This window comes from Maniola hyperantus, chromosome 19, assembly GCF_902806685.2.
Source record: "Maniola hyperantus chromosome 19, iAphHyp1.2, whole genome shotgun sequence".
NCBI classification, from domain to species: Eukaryota; Metazoa; Arthropoda; class Insecta; order Lepidoptera; family Nymphalidae; genus Maniola; species Maniola hyperantus.
The window spans coordinates 10,116,058-10,135,051 of NC_048554.1; the positions used below are offsets into that span (position 1 = coordinate 10,116,058).

Genomic DNA, 18,994 nt, shown 5'->3' on the forward strand with positions numbered 1-18,994 from the left:
TGAGCAGGGTAGTGAAATCAGAGCCAGACAAAATAAAGCTCTACTATTATATTATAGCTGATGCCCGCGACTTCATTAAAAAGTAGGTACCTACCTACTTTATAATCAAGTCATAACAAACTTGTTTTAAGATCCTTTGTTTATAAGTTATTCTTATTAGTAATTCATTCAACGCGATAAACAATTTAATCAAGACGTGCGTCTACATTAGGTATCTTGTCACACACCTACCTACTGTTTACACCATGCAGTACTGGTTTACACCAACAACTTTTGTCCTACGTTGTAAATACGTAAATACATACCTATCGAAACAAAATATAGGTATTTCCATTTATTGTTCAGCCAAACTTTGAGGAAAGCTCATAGTTCAAAACGTATAACTGCATTTTGACCGTTTAATTTTTTTTTATTGAGACATGTTTTTTCAAAGTCAATATTTTGCTGGCTATTTTTAATATGATGATGGCTTATTTATAATTATGATGATAGATACATATATTTTATTTGTATTTTGTATGTATCTATACTCTACACTCTACTATTGAACTAAAAGTAGGTGCTTTGAGTGAACTACAAGGTTAAACTTTTGGTTCAAACGTAACGTGCTTTTAACAGTATTAAACCTTTAAATAAGTAGGTATGGTTTTTTTAACAATGGCAAGATACCTACCTATATTTTTAAAAGTCTGGCAATTTATAAAAAGCTTCATATTGCATTAAATATTTAGGTAGTGAAAATTCAATAGATAAGTAGGTATACATTTTTGATTAAGGTTTCATGTTTGTTCAATTTCGTAAAAATAAAAATCCCCAAAAAAAATAGTAAAAGAGCTCACCGCACTAAAAATTGCCATGTCCTTTAAGTTCTAATTTAATCTAGGAAGCACTTCCTTTTTGTTTTTATTCGTGCGACGTCCTCGTACGAGTTTGGAACGTGTTCTAAATTTGAACTGATGGGCTGCGCTCGCGCGCGCAGTCTCTCGCGAACTGATCGGTTACTCGGTAGCTGCTGCCAGTGCTGGCGCCGGTAAGCGCAGGGTGAACGAATGCCTGCTTATTATGCCCGGACGTGCTTGATCGACATTCCATAGGGTTAAAGAGCCTTATTTTGGGACACTATCGGTCAATCGACGTTCAACAACCATTAATTACCGGTAGTCTGAAGGAAGCAGTAAATCTATTACGGTAGCCTTTACAACATGTTCTTTATATCCGTTGATTATACGGACGGTATCTCTGAAAGTTAAATAAATTAGTTTAATTGACTGAAGATTAAAACATTTTTGTATTCATCTATCATTACGATACTGATATGCTTATTTAAACAGAAATAGTACCTACTTACCTTCTCTCAGTACCCGTAGTACAATATTTTACGTCTCACCAAACCAAACCAAATTCGAGAGTCGAAATACTTTCGCGTTACAGTAAACTGGATCTTAAAAGCCTTGTTTTAAAGCTCAAGTTTGTCTACACTTCTACACCCAGCGCTCCAAGCGGAAACATTGCGAAATTAAAATCAGTGGCATTGAATATTTGACTTCAATTCAAGGCTGTTTAGGTCCATTTTACTGTAACGCGGAAGTATATCGACTCTCGAATTTGGTTTCGTTTGGTGAGACGTAAAATCTTGTACTACGGGTACAGAACCTCGTATATACTAATGTTTATAAAGAGGTAAAGTTTGTAAGTTTGTTTGTAGGATGTAATCTCTGGAACTACTGAACCGATTTTGAAAATTCTTTCACCAGTAGAAAGAATGAGTGACATTGGCTTTATTTGTTTTTAAATAAGAGATCCCTACAAAAAAGATTGTAATAAGCTACCCGTGCGAAACCGCTGCGGGTCGCTAGTTTGGGTGTATGTATAGAAGTGGACAAGGTAGAGACGTGGCGCGGACGTATGTGTTCCGCGTTAGTGATACAAGGAAGGGCCCTCACGCGCCATAGCCACTCTATCGTTGCATCGTCATTCTTATTTCTAAGGGTTGAATCGCCTTCCATTAAATCAAAGATTGGGTTATGTAAAATTTCTCTTGGGACCACTGCCACGTCTACTAATAACGTCACAGGTAATTTAGGTTTAAGAAAGAGCCAAGAGGTGTATCTGCGTCACGTCTGCGCCACGTCTCTACCATTTTACATAAACCGCACCTTAAATTAAGTAATTGTGGAGTCGTGGACGTCTTTGTTGGAATACTAAGAAGTAGCGGGCTCGAGTGTCAGGTTACGTTTAAAATGGATTGCGTTCGGACTAGCAAGTTTTTTATTTAAATAAACTGTATCTAGGTACCTACCTAGGGAAGAAAAACCTCGATGATTAACCCAGCAGGAGTTTCGCTTCTATTTAGAACATGACGGATCGCTGACGGATAAAAAGTACCTGCATAAAAATAAAAACATTGCAGACTAGCTGATGCTTCTGACTTTGTATGAGTGCATTTATAGGTTTTTAAAAATTCCATGGGAACTCTTTGATTTCCTGGGAACTAGCCAGCTATGTCACTCGCTAGGTCTTTGACCATGTCGTGATTAAAGGACAAATCAAAATTAAAATTTCAATTAAGTAGGTATTATGCATTTTACCCGAGACATGGCGGAGTATCTATTGAAAAATATACATGCAAAACGACTACTTTTCTATTTATGTATCTATAGGTACGGAGCTTATCGCAGCATAGTTGAACTCATTTAGATAAACCCTACTTCAATTGTTAAGAATAACATGACATTCAAACAGCGAAAACCTCAATAAATCAGACTCAATGAAATAGTGTCACTAGTTTATCTTTGAAATACGAACAAATAAACAAACTCACAAAAAAACAATAGGTAGGTAGGTAAGTAGTTAAATAATATGTAAATCTATAATATAAAAATATAAAAAAATTATGTCACAAAATAAGTAGGTAGGTATAACAAGTAGGTAAATCAGCTGTATTAAATTGTTTTATTCGCTATTATGTGCACCAAATAAAATATTCGCAATAGGTAGGTACGCAATACCTTCTTACATACCTACGAACCAACTAAAAAAAAATCACTTTTAATTATTCACGAGTCACTTGAGCTATTTTGTGGGTGAACAGCTGATTCTTCTAGAGACATTGTCTCTTGGACTATCTGTGAAGTTCTGAATTTCAGATGATTATGGAGCCAAAAAGCGGTGATAGCTTAGTGGTTTAGACATCGACCTCCTACTCTGGGGGTCGGCGGTTCGATCCCGGGCACGCGCCTCTAACTTTCGGAGATATGTGCGTTTTAAGCTATTATCTAAATATCACTTGCTTTAACGGCTAAGGATAACATCGTGGGAAAACCAGGATGCCTGAGTGTTCTCCATAATATACTCAAGTGTGTGAAGTCTGGCCAGCGTGGAGGACTATTGGCCAAATTCTGAGATGAGATTCGTGCTCAGTAGTCAGCCAACGATGGATTGATGAAGATGATGTAAACAGCGTAATCCGAATCAGAATCATCACTCGATAAGATAAGACATGAAGTTAAGGGAATTCTTACATTGTCAGATACCTAGTCAACTAATCATACAGCAAAGCAACTTTCTATCTCACAGCTGCTAAAAAAAACATACCTAACTAGCTGATGCCCGCAACTTCGTCCGCGTGGAATTAGGTTTTTTTAAAATCCCGTGGGAACTCTTTGATTTTCCGGGATAAAAAGTAGCCTACGTCTCTCTCCAGGTCTTTACCATGCAAACAATCACGTCAATCGGTTGCACCGTTGCGACGTAATTGAAGGACAAACCAACAAACCTTTCTCGGGAAAATCTTTCTACGACTTTTTATAGTTCAGACAAACGGAATAAATTAATATGCGTTTGGATGGATAAATGGTTATACTTACGAGCAGCCTAATCCAAACACTCGATCAGTCATCAGACAATACAAAGGACATTGCTCTTACAAATTCGGTTAAGCTAACAATGCAGATAGTGTGGCGACTGGCGGCGTATCGTAGATGACGCATTCATTAGCAGCGGTTATGGTCGACACTTTAACTGCCATACACGGGCAGCTCGAGCAGTCATTGCCAACTGCTCGAATAGTCGTTTCCACTGGATCAGTTGAAATTGAAGAGTACCTAATTATAATATAGAAACTACGCCAGAGCAATTGTTTTGCATTTGCCGTGGCGTAGTTTCGACTGGCTCGACCAGTCACGGCGTGGCCGTGCGGTCTCGTGTATGACAATGAAAAGTAAGTAGGTATACTTAGTACGCGATAGGTTGAGATGGCAATCGGGAAGGACGCCCTATATTCTCGCACGTCACCTGCGCTCGCCCGCGCGGATGCTGTGCGGGGTATTACCACCCCAGTTGGCATCTCGACCTGTCGCGTACTCTATTTCGCTATGCAGCCGCAGTTTGAAGCGGGGGTCTAGACAGAGGCACTGCAAAATCGCAGTTGGAATGCAGTTGACATAACGGCTTTGCAACTACCAACTGACTGTGCAGTAAGCGTGCAGTTCACAATGTGCCCGTAGGTACAAGAACTGCACGACTACTGTATACGCGGATTGCAGTCCTCCAGTCCGTCTGTCTAGTCTGCTTAGCTGTTTGTGTCGCTGAAATGCCGAAAATTAGCAAGCCGACTTACCCGTATTAACTTGTTCTGTGTTATATTGGAACTTTTCGCAAACGAAAAAAAATTTAAAAAAATTATTCATTCCAAATTACTTACCATTGCTGTAGTGATAGACTGGGATAGAAACAACCTATAATTCAGGATATAAATAATATTTTTAAATCGTCTCTGGTCTGGTCGGGTTTTGGTGGTAGCCTAGCAAAGCCAAGCCGCCGCTAAGCGATTTAGATTTGTGCCGTATAGAAACCTAGGTTTATAATAAAACTGTCATGCCTCTTGCAAGTTAGCTAGCTTCCATCAGACTGCATCATTTACCACCAAGTTACATCACATCACAATGAAGGGCTAACTAGTAGGTATCTGAGTAAAAAACATAAAAAAATACGTATAGTCCGTAAAAAATGACTCCTCACGCACCATTTTAACTCTTATGGGTCAACTGTAAAAGTACGGGTCACCTTAAAATGATCAGTTTTATTAAACAGTAAATTATGGATTAAAATCGTACTTTTGACACGAAGTTTGTCATAAAGTTAAAATAGCGCGTGAGAAGTTAAATTTTACGCGTTATACATAATATATCTTGCAAGATTCGCCGAAGAACAAGAGTTTGCGAATCAGTTTCGTGTTAGAAAGTCTACTTTTCCGCGACATTTTGCAATACCTATAAATGATGACGTCGACCTTTGGGTCTTTAAAAGTCTAGAAACTTAGAAAGTTCAATGAGTAAGCTTAATATATTATTTTCTCCTACATAAACGCCCACAACTGTAAAAGTCTAACTTTTTAGCATCTACTTACTTAAACTAGTTTTACCGTTTTGCGATATTTAAATGCAGATTTTCAGTTTCGTAAGATAAGTTACCGAATAAGGAAGGCTATTGTCATGCAAATGTTCCACAGAATAGAAATTAACATTAAAATGCGAACCTTTGCGTCTTTCGTCACTGATCTGTGTTCCTGAGGTAGTAACTCGTGCGTTCGAATCTATGTAGTTCGGTATCTAACCGACTTCAAAAAAAGGAGAAGGTTCTCAATTCGACTGTATGTTTTATTTTTTGTATGTTTGTTACGCGATTAATTCGTCAATTATGGACCGATTTTTTGTAAAACAAATTAGAAACCATTTGAATTGGGAACAGTTCATAAGATCCGAACAGATGTAAGGATAGGGTATATTTCCACCTTACGCTGCATCATCAACTTCTCGCTGGTGTGATTATGGACAAGATTATGAAAAATATCCGTATACCACGATTTTTTTGCTTTATTTTTTACATTATCATTAATGCACTAAAACTTTGAATAACTTATTGATATATCTGACAAATTACCCGACAAACTGATAAGGGAAACCCCGAAAATTACAGCTTATAAACAAAACCCGTTGCGAAAGAAAGAAATAAAAGACGTGTATACAACGATAGACACCGTCAAAGAGATAATGTGCTTTAATAAATAATTCAGAGCCGATAACGAGGTCAAATACACACTAGAACAACAATTATAATTTCTGTTCGACTTTTTGAACTTTAATATTTCTGTGAACTATTCTCCTGTGTCGTGACACACAGCCCGAAGTTCTAAATGTTTTGCCGCATTCGGAACATGTGAAAGGCCGTTCATCTGTATGGGATCTATTATGGACTCTGAGAATGTCCAAGGAATTGAACCGCTTCCCGCAAGTCTCGCATGCGTGTTTCCTCTCGTTTGCGTGTATAGCGTAATGTTTCCGATATTGCGCCATAATGAAGAAGTTTTTCCCGCAAACTTCACAAGTTTTCTTTGGCGTGGTCGCGTGAATCGCTTTGTGTAAAATAACACCGCTTTTGAACTTGAATTTCTTCTGGCAAATCTCGCACGAGTAAATCTTGTCGTTCGAGTGAGATTCCATATGGGTGACTAAATTCCTCGTATTTTTGCCGCATACTTCGCAAATCTTCCAATATTCGTATCTAGGTTTTCGGACTCTGTTCCGTTTCAAAATTTTCTTACTCTCTCTTTTGATTGAAGGTTTTTGTTTTTTCGTTTGACTTAATTTTATAATACGTGTTTTAACTTCTGTCAGTTCGGTTGGTTGGTCGTCGTAGTTCGCGTCTATTTCAAACTCTATTGCATCGTGTCCGCTGTCTCTTTCGTCATTATTATCATTGTGATGATAGTTTGGGTGTGATTCCATTTTCACTTGACTAGCTTGGTCCCTGAACATTTTGTCCATTTCTTGACATTTTCGTCGGAATTTATAAGCGTTTTCTAACTCTCGAAGGCAGTTTAGACAAATCTGTGACGGCAGGGTGTCGGATTGGTCAACCTGTAACAATATAATAATTAAGAGAATAGGTATTTACGATAGATAAAAGTAAAACCTTTACTATGGTTTTGTTTTTAACTTGTGCGCCAAAACGACCTTACCCTCGTACGACTTTTTGGTCGTAAATACCGACAACGCCATCTTCATTGGGACTACATCGACACACATTGGCGTCCAAGACTTCAAACTTCGGTTTGACGAGTGTTAAGCTCTGTTTCACGTTCAACTTACCTCAATACCACAGATAATCTTCAACTTGTGCGCCAAATCGACCTCACCCTCGTTCTTCTGGTCGTAAATACCGACAACGCCGTCCTCGTTGGAACAACATCGACACACGTTGGCGTCCAAGACTTCAAACTTCGGTTTGACGAGTGTTAACCTCTGTTTCAAGTCAAATAACTTCATGTCATCTTCAATATCGTCATCTGTAAAACGAGGGAGTCAATTATTACATTCCCCCAACGTCGCAACTGAAACGTGGTAACGTGGAAAGCGCATCGTTGGAAAACCCCTACTAGGTGGACGGACGACAAAATTCCGCAATCAATTTTGGACTTGCCTTTACACAAGTTTAAAAAATCTATTAAAATTATGCTCCTGAAAAAGCATATTATACAATCGAAGATTATGTAAATGATAAAACTACATACCCAAAGCCCCATCTTCATAGTCATCTTGCTTCTGTTGTTTGATTTGGTGCAGTTCATGCGTTTCCATGTACTTGGCCATTGCGTCGAAGTATGGCCACTGCTCGTTTAGTATGCCTTTGTTAGCGAATTTTCTTTTCCACTGCAAAAGGGATATAACTCTACTTATTTCGTTTTGTGCACATAGGCCTTCTTTATACGCTTTAAAACGTCAAGTACAGGTTCGGAAGGTAGATTTTACTTAAGTAACTCTGCCACAAGACCAGCCCACTTTAAAAAAAACCGGTCAAGTGCGAGTCAGACTCGCGCATCGAGAGCTCCGTACTACAGTCATATTATTTAAACATTTTGCACAATAAATCAAAAACTACTATGCATAAAAATCTGTTTTAGAATGTACAGATCGGGCTGAAATTTGGCATACAGATAGCTATTATGATGTAGACATACGCTAAGAAAGGATTTTTGAAACTTCAAGCCCTAAGGGGGGTAAAAAAGAGGGTTGGAATTAGTGTTGCCTACGCGGACTAAGTCGCGAGCATAAGCTAGTATTAAACAATTATTTAATGAATTTTGGGCTAATTTAAAAACGATTTCGGGGAAAGAGTCTTGGAATGCTAAAACTTAGTAGGTACATTTAAAGAGAGATTTAATGTGAAGGAATGCTTAATGTGAGGTATATTAGATATAACATTGTACATACTAGTTACTAGCAATAATGAAAACAATAAAGCATATTTATTATTATTATTATTTAAAAAAAATGTAATAGAGATGTTGGTTTTGGTGTCCAGCTTACCCTGAAAGTTCTCAGTAAATGTAGCCAAATGTCCTCAATGTCCAACAAACTGTGGTCAATAGGAATACCAACAGTTCTCAGTCTTTTTTCAACCTCCCTGTAATAACAAATCATTTTTAATTTCCGTGGCACATAGCATCAGTACCGTTATTCAGTACCCTTACCATAAATGCGAAAGTGTGTTTGTTTGTTGGTTTATTGGTTTGTTGCTTTGTTGGTTTGTCCTTCAATCACGTCGCAACGGTGCAACGGATTGACGTGATTTTTTGTATGGGTATAGTATAGATCACCTGGAGAGTGACATCCCGGAAAATAAAAGAGTATGTATATAAAATATTTGAAAAGAGCAACCGCCGAGTTTTTTGCTGGTTCTTCTCGGTAGGAAAGGCATTCCGAACCAGTGGTAGATGCATCCGACGATTCGAAAGCACTTGTGAAAGTTTACTTGAATAAAAAAGATTTTTATTTTATTTTATTTTAAAGAAAAAGCCGACTGACCGACTGATATATCAACGCACAGCATAAACTACTGGACGGATCGGGCTGAAAGGCATGCAGATTGGTATTATGACGTAGACATCCGCTAAGAAAGTATTTTTGAAAATTTAACCGGTCGAAGTCGCGGGCATAAGCTAGTAAAATATTATAAGACTTACCGCCACCCCTGTTGAATATATTTGTCGGAAAATCTGAACAAGTGCTCCAAATCTGTTCTAGCGCTGATCAAATTTTGTACCCATTCCTCTTGCCCTGCGTAAAGAAACAATTTTGTCATTGACACTCAATCCAAACATTTTTGCAACAATTTTTTTTTTACAAAGAATATTAGCCATGTTAAATGACTAATATTCCCCTTTCCTCTCCAACTAAGCGCCAGGCTTGTGCTAGGAGTAGGTACGACAATAGTCCAACGGGCGGGGTTTGAACCGTCGACCTTTCGGTTTTCGGTCCACTCCTATACCGGTTGAGCTATTGAGGCTCTGAAATTATATTATGGCTTTCTCTTTAACTAGCTGGTACGCCCAGATTTGCTCGGGTATGATTTTTTATATCTATATATACAATATACATAATATGAAGCCTATGCCTAAGCCTATGATGGAGGTGAACACAATGGATCGGAGACGGTCGAAGTGATACAGGATATTCAAGAACCAGCATTGCCCTAAAGTAGTAGAAGAAGCGTATATCCATCTGAAATAATGTATCTACCTATCAAATGGTGAAGTAGTTCTAGAGATTACCCTCCATAGACACACAATCTCACAAAATTTGCACTCTTTCTTTAATAATAATAATATTAGTTTGATGGAAAGAGCCCTAGAAAAGCCACAATGTGATTAATGTAAGGGATAACGACCGTAAAAAATGAGAGAGAAATACGATGTAGAGATTTCACTCAATTTAACTTTGTGAAACATTGGCCCCGATTCTCTAGTCTCTCTCTAAACTAAATTTAGAGTATCTGCATCCTTTTCTTTTTACTACTGCTAAAAAAGGAACGGAACATGACTTTCACATTTAAAGACTCTAAATTTTAGTGCACAATACAAATTTAAACAGTAGGTTCGCGACTGCGCGCTGAAATCACGGGTTTTACCATCTAAAAATTAAATTTAGAACTGTCAAACTGCGTCTGTCGTTTTCATATTACATTAGTAAGAAGAGAATGCGAATACTCTAAAATTAGAAAGACAAAGGAATCGGTGCCATTGACTCATTAACTATTAACTAGTATTATAATACATAATGATGTAGAAATACACGAGAATATTCACTCAAGTGTCAATAAAATATACTCACAGCCAACCATAGGATTTAGACTTAAGCTTCCTTCTCCAAGGTATAATTCTAGTAAGTTATAGTACACCCATGATTTGTTGTTGGTCGCCTTCGCTTTTTGGTATTCCTAAAACAAAATTAAAAATGCCTAAGTATAAGTGTATAACACACATTTTTCAAACAATAAATCAGACTTTTCTCAAATGCCAATGACTATGATGATGATGATGGGACAATCCCGTTTTTAGGGTTCCGTTGTAAACAAGGAACCCTTATAGTTTCGCAATGTCCGTCCGTCCTCGGTTAATCTCAGAGACTATTAGTGCTAGAAACCTGTAATTTGGCAAAGTGGTGAAATAAAATTGTGATAAATATTTTTTTAGGGTAGCTCCCTTACATGTAAAGTGGGGATGATTTTTTTTTCTCATCTACCCCATAGTGTGGGGTATCGTTGAATAGGTCTTTTAATAATACTGTGGGTACTGTCTCGATTTCTAGATCCGTTTGTAAAAATATATGATGTTTTAAAGTGCTTATTTTTATTAGAGTCGAGTGTGTCTGTCCCCCCCCCCCCCCCCCCCCCCTTTATCCAAATGGTAGTATATAGGAACGTGAAAAGATTCACAGCAGTAGTATGTGTAATCAATTTTAAAGGAAAACTATCATGACTAAGTGGGGTTCACAGGTTAAGGAGTTATATCTGTTTTTCGAGGTTAATTGTGACCACGGAACCCTACACTGCGCGTGGCCCGCCACGCACTTGGCTGGTTTTTAAATAGATGAGGCTGATTTTTCGATCGCCAAATAAATCCTCAAAACTTGGGAATAAGCCACTATTGCCGTACTAACTCCTAGCATAAGCCTGACGCTTAATTGGAGAGGAAAGGGGAATATTAGTCATTTAACATGGCTAATATTCTTTAAAAAAAAATGTAATGTACATACGCCGTAAGTCGCAGCCCATTTCCTAGATAACTCCCGTGAGCTCAGCGTTTGGGGGAAACCGTACTCTTCTATCATTATCTTTCGAAGGTTACTGCAAAAAAAATTATTGATTGATTAAAAAAGAAAATGGATATCATTTTTGTTATCATATATTATAGGTATCGTAAATAAAATAACTCACTTCCACGCCCATTTCCTGTCTCTAAATAGCCAATCGTGCTGCAATCGGATCTGTATAAACGTTTCTGTTATGTCCTTCGACCCTGAAAAATAAAACACAGCATTTTTCAATAATAATAAGATAAATAAAGGATCCTGTAGTAATAAAATGATGTGATGTTTTGTATAGCGGTAGTTCATGGGGCTCTAGAATTCATTATTAAATAGAATGATTAAATAAAATCATGATTTTTATTTATTTATTTTTCACATATTACTAACTAGCTGATGCCCGCAACTTCTTACGCGTGGATTTAGGTTTTTAAAAATTTCGTGGGAATTCTTTGATTTTCCGGGATAAAAAGTAGTCTCTGTCACTCTCCAGGTTTTAAAATATACCCATGCAAAATATCACGTCAATCTGTTGCTCCGTTGCGGCGTGATTGGAGGACCAACCAATAAACAAACAAACAAATACACTTTCGCATTTATAATAATAGTAAAGGACAAAATTTAATAACATAAAAATAGATTAATTTATATGGGAAAATATTTTTAGCAGCATAGATAGCTGTAGACTTTATTACACACTAAACATGAGATAAACAAGACAAAAAAGACAGAAACTAAAAACAATTGTATGCAAAGGCGGCCTTATTGCTTAGAGCAATCTCAACCAGGCAACCTTTGGTGAAAGGAGAAACTAGGTGTGTTGGATAGTACAATACATTTTAGTTTTGTAAACTGAGCTGAGGGGCTGAGATACTTTTCATAAAACAGTCCAAGACTTCTCTATGTGCAGAAATGAGGGGATCCATCATCCATAAATGAACCATAGAAGCTGGCGACGACAATACTTACATTGAAAATCCTCTTCAATATCCTGTTTAAACGTACCCTTGGGTACATGTTTCTTCCTCAGCTCTATGGTCGCGAGGCTCGCGGCGGGCATGTTCTCGAGGCGCGCCAGGTACTCTGCCTCGAACCTCTGGTAGTAATCTAACATCGTGGAGTATAACGGCCAGTCTTCTGGGTTCAAACTCTGTTTCAGTACTAGACGATGTTTTCTCTAAAAATATTGCAATATTATGATTTTTCAATATTAGACAAGGTTTTATCAAAAAAGATCAAGATAAAGTAAATAAACTAAAAATCATACATTCTTTTAAGAGTGAATGTTTCTATTGTCTAAAATATAAATAAATGAAACACAAATATATATGAATAATTACAAATGAACTTCAACACTTCCGGCCTAGTGGTTAAGACGTCCGTCGTCTATTCGGGAGGTCGGAGGTTTGATCTTGGGTATGCACCTCTAACTTTTCAGAGTTATGTGCGTTTTAACTTTTAAGCAATTAAATATCACTTGCTTTAACTGTGAAGGAAGACATCGTGAGGTAACCTGCATGCCTAAGAGTATTCCATAGGGTTCTCAAAGGTGTGTGAAGTCTGCACTAGACCAGCGTGGAAGACTATGGCCTGAACCCTTCTCATTCTGAGAAGAGACTAATTCTCAATAGTGGGCCGGTGATTGGTTGATCATGATGATGATGAAGTTTTGTAAGGTACTTGGCTTAAACTACGACGATAAATTGAGTTCTTACATACATTAAAAGTAACTTTAATATAATGCCACAGTCCTTTCAGGTCTTGAATACAACAATTTAGCGGCAAGTCCTGACATCTCAATGCTCTTTCCACAGTCCTCCACATGTTGTGAAAATCGAGTTTTACTTCTTTTGTCTCAGATATGCATATTATTAGTTTTAATCTCCATTCATCATTCCCTTGAAAAAACAGGTTAGTATAATTTTTACAAAGAAAATAATTAAAACAATTACTTACATAATTAAGTTAATAATGTGACTTACATGATTCATATTTATCTAAAACTTTTTTGCCAAAATGTTTATCAAACATTTTATAGTATTTCCAATCCTTATTTTTAGTCTTTTTGGCTAATCTGTATGACTAAAAAATTACACAATAAATTTAAAATTTCTTTTAGTTAACCAATTTTTATATTTTATCCATACTAATATTATAAATGAGAAAGTGTGTCTGTCTGTCTGTCTGCTAGCATTTCACGGCCCAACAGTTCAACCAATTTTGATAAAATTTGGTACAGAGTTAGCTTACATCACAGGGAAGGACATAGGCTATCCCGGAAAATCAAAGAGTTCCCACAGGATTTTTAGAAAATCAAATTCCATGCGGACAAAGTTATCATAGCCAGTATTTGTATAATTTAAATACATAAGTCATCAAAAAACATATGAAATAAAATAATTTTGAACAGACGAAAACTTACATCATAAGTGTAAGACCACTTCTTTCTGATGTGATTCATGGTCATTTCTTCAGGAAAACCATTCTCAAGAAGAATCTTACGGAATTCCCTACAAAAAAAAGTTTATAATATATAACAGGGATATTCAACAAGAGATAGCATAATTTTCCTATTATTTAACTAGGTCTTGCTTCTTATGCTAAATTTATTTGACATATACATGTTTCAAATAAATAAATAAATAATAATAAATAAACATTTATTCGCTGGAATGTGGGTACATGTAGGTGTTACATCAGTTGAGTTGCCTGACACATTCTACCAGATCCTGGTGTGCAAATGGTTAAAGAATATTACAATTACATTAAAATTATTCTTGTTCATTACATTTATGAAATCATAAATTTAAACATTACTCAATCAGATAAAATAAAATAAGGATTTCCATGTCGTAGTTAATAACAAAATAAAATATACAGTGATTACAGAATATAAACCAGTGTTTACCAAAGCATAGTGATTGCCATCCTGATTCTGACCTATGCAAATAGTTGAAAAGCGAGTAATTCAATTTTACGAAATTACTCTAAGGCTTTTCTTCATGTTTATTATACAGTTTTGTGATAATAATCGGGACAAATGCTTAGCATGACTTTCAAGGTAAAATACCTATAAAAAGTAAGAATTAAATTCTTCCATCCGTTAGCTATGTAGGTACTAACTTGGTCACCACTCCCCGCCAAGCTTCAGTGATTGTGATGCGATGTGATCAGAGATCTTGTAGAGATTTATTCTTACTTAATTATAATACCATTTTATTAAAGGTTACTCACGTCCAAGGCTGTTTCTTTTGTTTAAATAGCCACTCATGTTCGAAACGTAATTCGAAAAATCGTTGCGTTATATCTGGAGTCCCTTTAATGAACACAACAACAGAGAATTACAGCAGGAAATCAATTTACAAGCATTAAAAACTACAAAAATTGTATCTTACAAATAAAACTTTTTTCTTCCATTTTTACAAATATTTCACTTTTAATTACACTAGCATCATCTTTGATTATTCTTTCTTAGAATAAATCTTATATTGAGCATAAGAAAGCTCATAAAAATATTAATTCGATAGTATATGTACAGTAAAAATAAAATATAATAAAATTGTGATCAAATTGTGATGCAGACTTTGACTTTGTTGATGACACAGAGTACTTTTTACATACGGAAAATGAGAAACAGTGGATATATGTAAAAAGTACTCTGTGCTTGCTCTGTGCAGTTGACGTATGATCGTATGATGTTGCAGCTATTGCAGTCACAGGATGCAGTAGATAATCTATGGGTTGTACAAAGAATTTGCAAGTACCTACTAGGTAGGTACTACCGTAAAACGGGGTGAATAGGTACGAAATCTAACTTCGCACTAAAATTTACGGATGTTTTGGTACAAATTATGATGCTTTAACTGTTTGTAAGCATCTCCGGTTGTAAGAATTCTAAGGAAACATCCAAAAAATATAAAATAATGATAAATTACTGGTATATTTTAATCAAAATATATGCTGTCCCTATTTATACTTGATCCGGGGTGTAACGGAATGGCAAAGGGGTGAATAGGGAAAAAAGGTTAGGGTTGTCAAACACAAGTTAGTCTATCCTCTAATATTACAAAACTAGCTTATGCTCGCGACTTCGTCCGACACAAATTTCAAACCCCTATTTCAACCCCTTAGGGGTTGAGTTTTCAAAAATCCTTTCTTAGCGGATGCCTATGTCTTAATAGTTATCTTTATACCAAATTTCAGCCCGATCTGTCCAGTAGTTTGAGCTGTACGTTGATAGATCAGTCAGTCAGTCACCTTTTCCTTTTATATATTTAGATTAGGAAAGTGAAGACTTGTTTGTTTGTAATCGATAAACTCTGAAATTACTGGACTGATTTTGAGAATTCTTTCACCATATTCTATAGCTATTTTATTCAGAAGTAACATAGGCTATATGTTATTATACATGGCATAGTAGGTATCAAATCTTTAAAAAAAAGCAACCGCCGAGTTTCTTGCTGGTTGCTGGCATTCCGAATCAGTGGTTTGACGATTCAAAAATAAATAAATAAAAATATTTTTTATTTAATTAAACTGTTACAAGTAGTGTAGTTACCTATACTTGTAAAAGTTTAATTGAATAAAAAATATTTTTATTTATTTATTTATTTATCAATATTAAACAGTAAAATGCCATTTAACAAAATTTTACTAGTCGACTACACAAGAAGGAAGAATTTTTTTGAACAATTTAATTAAATATTTAAAGTGACAGCCCTGTCCCTATATAAACCTTACTGTTCCTATTTAACCTTGATTCGTTCCAATTCAGTAAGTATAGCGTTCCTATCCACCCCTTTCCCGTACCTATAATCCCCATGGCAAAGCCAAAACCACTTGGTTTCCAATTTTTTCTTTTTTACAGAAAAATATGTAACATTTAGACAAATCTGCTTTTGTGACGCCTCTTAGATAAATGTTTAATGATTTCTAATAGTTTTTGTACTGTTTTATTCTCGTACTGCGTCAAAGTAAACAAAGTTTTGAGACCTACGGTTTAGCGTGTTTTGAACAACGTTTTTGCAATGACGCTTTCGTTATTTTAATGTCAATTTGTGTCTGGTTCAGTGTTGCCAAATAAAAGATCAAATATTCTACTATAGGGAAAAACAATGCTACCAAAATTCTAAGCTGTTTTGGGTATTATTTTTACGTTCAAATCTCATTCCCAGTTTTGTCCCTATTCACACCCCAGTTCCTATTCACCCCGTTTTACGGTACGTATTCCTATGTCGATGGGGTTGCAGTCCATACAGAATACAGATATGTTCTATGGTTGCAGCTTAGTGTTGAAGTTATTGAAGTTGGCCAATGGTGGGCCAATCCAATAGCCACTGGCGTCTGGTAGCTGGCTGACGTTTTTCTATGCTTTTTGCAGTGCTTCTACTTACAATTTTGATTTTCCTTTTACCTTGTTTCTTTAATTTAATTTAATTCTTTATTTAATAAGGCAACAAAGACCCATATTTTGTTAGTACACATATAATGCTTAAAAAACTATGTTAGTATATTTTGTTAGTATAATGCTTAAAAACTATGTTAGTATAAACATTTTATTATTATTTTATTTTTACAACAGCTATCATAATAGGGCGCAAACAATTAGACTTTGGGATCACTTTCAAGCCCTCGTCCGGTCAATACTCTGCGTATTTACCGGACGAGAACTTGAATGAAATGCTGGAGAATTGGCGTATCCAGCTTTCCCGCCATCATATTCAGGATACTGTTGGAGCTCGAACGCAGCCTTGCCAGGATGGATGACGTCCTTTTCCTTATTATGGCATAGAAATCATCCGTTCGTGCTTCTGCAAACATGCCTGACGCCGAACAAAACCGCGGCAAGCCCAACAGTATCCTGAAACCATTGTTGTATTGCACCCTCAGCGTGTCGAGTGCCTTTTGAGTGTAGTTAGTCCACAGGCCCCCCGTGTAGAAGGTTTGACAGTAAGCTTTAAATAGCGTAATTTTTGCTTCCTTACTACATCGGGCGAACCTGCGGGCCAACATATTACACCTTACAGCTAAGGCTCTTCGTTCTCGTTCTATGTCCGCCTGATCCTTAAGGTCCTCCGTAACATAGTGACCTAGATATTTGAACTTGGTGACACGTTTCAATAAAGTACCATTGAGCGCGATACTAGGCTCGTATTGCACTTGCTTACGGGGGGCCTTAAAGATCAGGTATTCACTTTTGGCCACGTTATATACTAACCCATGTCTAGCAGCGTACTCCTCACAGGATTGAAGCAGCTCTCTAATCGAGCCGGCCGTGGGACCCAACAACACCATGTCGTCAGCATAGCTTAGATTATTTACGCAGACGTTGTCTATCCAGCAGCCGATTGGCTTTTTGCTGAGTTCCACGATCAGCTCGTTCACGTACAGGTTGAAGAGCTTAGGCGAGGTCAACCCCCCCTGCCTCACCCCGCACTCCAACCTGTACGGATCAGAGAGCTCCCTTCCCCACCGAACACTGTTTAACTGGTTTGCGTACCAAAATCGCATAATACTAAGCAACTCCGGTTGTACGCCTGCTTGCTTCATCTTTTCCCAAAGCACATCGTATGACACTAAATCAAAAGCTTTGGAAAGATCAAGGAAACAGGCGTACACCGGCGTCTTCCGACTGGTATAGTATTGGACAGTCTGCTTCAGGCTTAATATCGCGGTTTCCGTAGAAAGTCCAGGCCGAAATCCAAACTGCGCGTCATGAAATTGAAGCGTCTCGCTGAGCTTTCTGTCAATCAGACTATCCAATACCTTGGCAACTATGGTAGCAAGCGATATGGGTCTATAATTAGACCGGTCAGAAATGTCACCCGTCTTGTTTTTAACAATGGGGACCACTATAGTTCTCATCATGCTCAAAGGGATATATGTGTGACTAATACAGAGCGAGTAAAACATCGACAACACCCTTGGTAAGTGAAAGCCCGCGTATTTCAGATGTTCGATGCTGAGGCTGTCGTGTCCAGGTGATTTTCCCCTGGTCATTTTGTTTATCATTTCTGAGACTTGCTTAGCTGAGAAACGCATTAGCTCCTTGTCACCACATACCTCACCATCAACCACCCCCCTCGACGGCCCCAGCGGTGATGAGACCTTAAAGTGATCCCGAAACATATTCGCGATCTCTTTTTGCGTGGCACAGCCCGCAACACTCACCGGTAAGCTCGGTCGAACATTCAGTTTGTTGGTTGCTTTCCAAAATTTAGAAAAATCTTTAGCTTTTCTGTGAGACGCGATTATGTCCATTCTTATCTCGTCTTGGTGATTTTGACACCACCTTAACCTACTTTTAAAGATTTTTCGAGACTCGCACATCTCATCCCAAATTCTGCCAGATCTAGGTTTACTGTGTAACAACCAAGTTTGATACTTCGACCGAGCCTCAAGGTGAGCATCCCGCACGTGTTTATTCCACCCCACCACACGGTCTTTTTTGCGTGTATTATAGCCCCCATATGTCACAGTGGCGGCGAGGGAAAGGATGCCAACTATATCTTCATACATACTGTCTAGCCCCTGCCTGTGTCTCGGATCAGCGCATATTTTTCCATCACACGATACAAAAAGCTCGGGAAAACATATGCCCCTGAACCTACTATTACATTCGCCATGATACCTATTGATCTGTTCGTCCGTTCTATGACCCCATAATATTTTATTAGGTACGTTGTCATCCACATATATTTTTGTGACGACTAAGTTGAGATCACACTCTATGATGAGTGGCAGATGATCAGACCAATAGACATCATGAGCTATGGCAACCTTAGTAATAGTCCACCGAGCAGATTGCGTCACTATACAGTGGTCCAGCCATCGCAGGCTGCCATTAATGT

The 18,994-nt window shown here is 37.3% G+C and overlaps 2 protein-coding genes across 7 annotated transcripts in view; both read right to left on the reverse strand.

Moving 5' to 3' along the window:
* Positions 1-1,017, reverse strand: part of LOC117991094 (putative leucine-rich repeat-containing protein DDB_G0290503) — a 49,719-nt gene extending 48,702 nt beyond the window's left edge. For 3 of the 5 annotated variants that reach the window (XM_069505148.1, XM_069505147.1, XM_069505149.1), the window contains exon 1: positions 840-1,017. In XM_069505148.1, coding sequence (XP_069361249.1) covers positions 840-857 — 18 coding nt within the window. In that variant the 5' untranslated portion in view covers positions 858-1,017. The remainder of the gene's footprint in view (positions 1-839) is intronic. The other 2 variants (XM_069505150.1, XM_034978647.2) reach the window with 1 other exon arrangement.
* Positions 1,018-6,022: 5,005 nt separating this feature from the next.
* On the reverse strand, positions 6,023-14,757 carry LOC117991090 (uncharacterized). 2 transcript variants are annotated; one of them, XM_034978637.2, is made up of 14 exons: positions 14,540-14,757; positions 14,379-14,460; positions 13,567-13,654; positions 13,127-13,226; positions 12,864-13,042; positions 12,114-12,321; positions 11,275-11,356; positions 11,094-11,184; positions 10,170-10,275; positions 9,023-9,116; positions 8,367-8,463; positions 7,571-7,709; positions 7,149-7,345; positions 6,023-6,917 (listed from the first exon to the last, which is right to left on the reverse strand). In XM_034978637.2, exons 1-14 carry the CDS (start codon positions 14,559-14,561, stop codon positions 6,111-6,113), a joined length of 2,292 nt encoding a protein of 763 aa, XP_034834528.1. In that variant the 5' UTR covers positions 14,562-14,757; the 3' UTR covers positions 6,023-6,110. The 2 variants fall into 2 exon arrangements, with proteins under 2 accessions (XP_034834528.1, XP_069361245.1); XM_069505144.1 differs by lacking the exons at positions 13,127-13,226; positions 14,379-14,460; positions 14,540-14,757.
* Between the last annotated feature and the right edge of the window lie 4,237 nt (positions 14,758-18,994).

What these genes read in the sequence shown, in the direction of transcription:
- LOC117991090 (XM_034978637.2), bottom strand. Translation starts at nt 14,561, where the DNA reads ATGGAAGAAAAAAGTTTTATTT. An exon ending in AGTGGTCTTACACTTATGAT is followed by an intron (nt 13,227 to 13,566) that starts GTAAGTTTTCGT and finishes GTAATTTTTTAG; the next exon opens with TCATACAGATTAGCCAAAAA. An exon ending in TATATTCAACAGGGGTGGCG is followed by an intron (nt 8,464 to 9,022) that starts GTAAGTCTTATA and finishes TTGTTATTACAG; the next exon opens with GGAGGTTGAAAAAAGACTGA.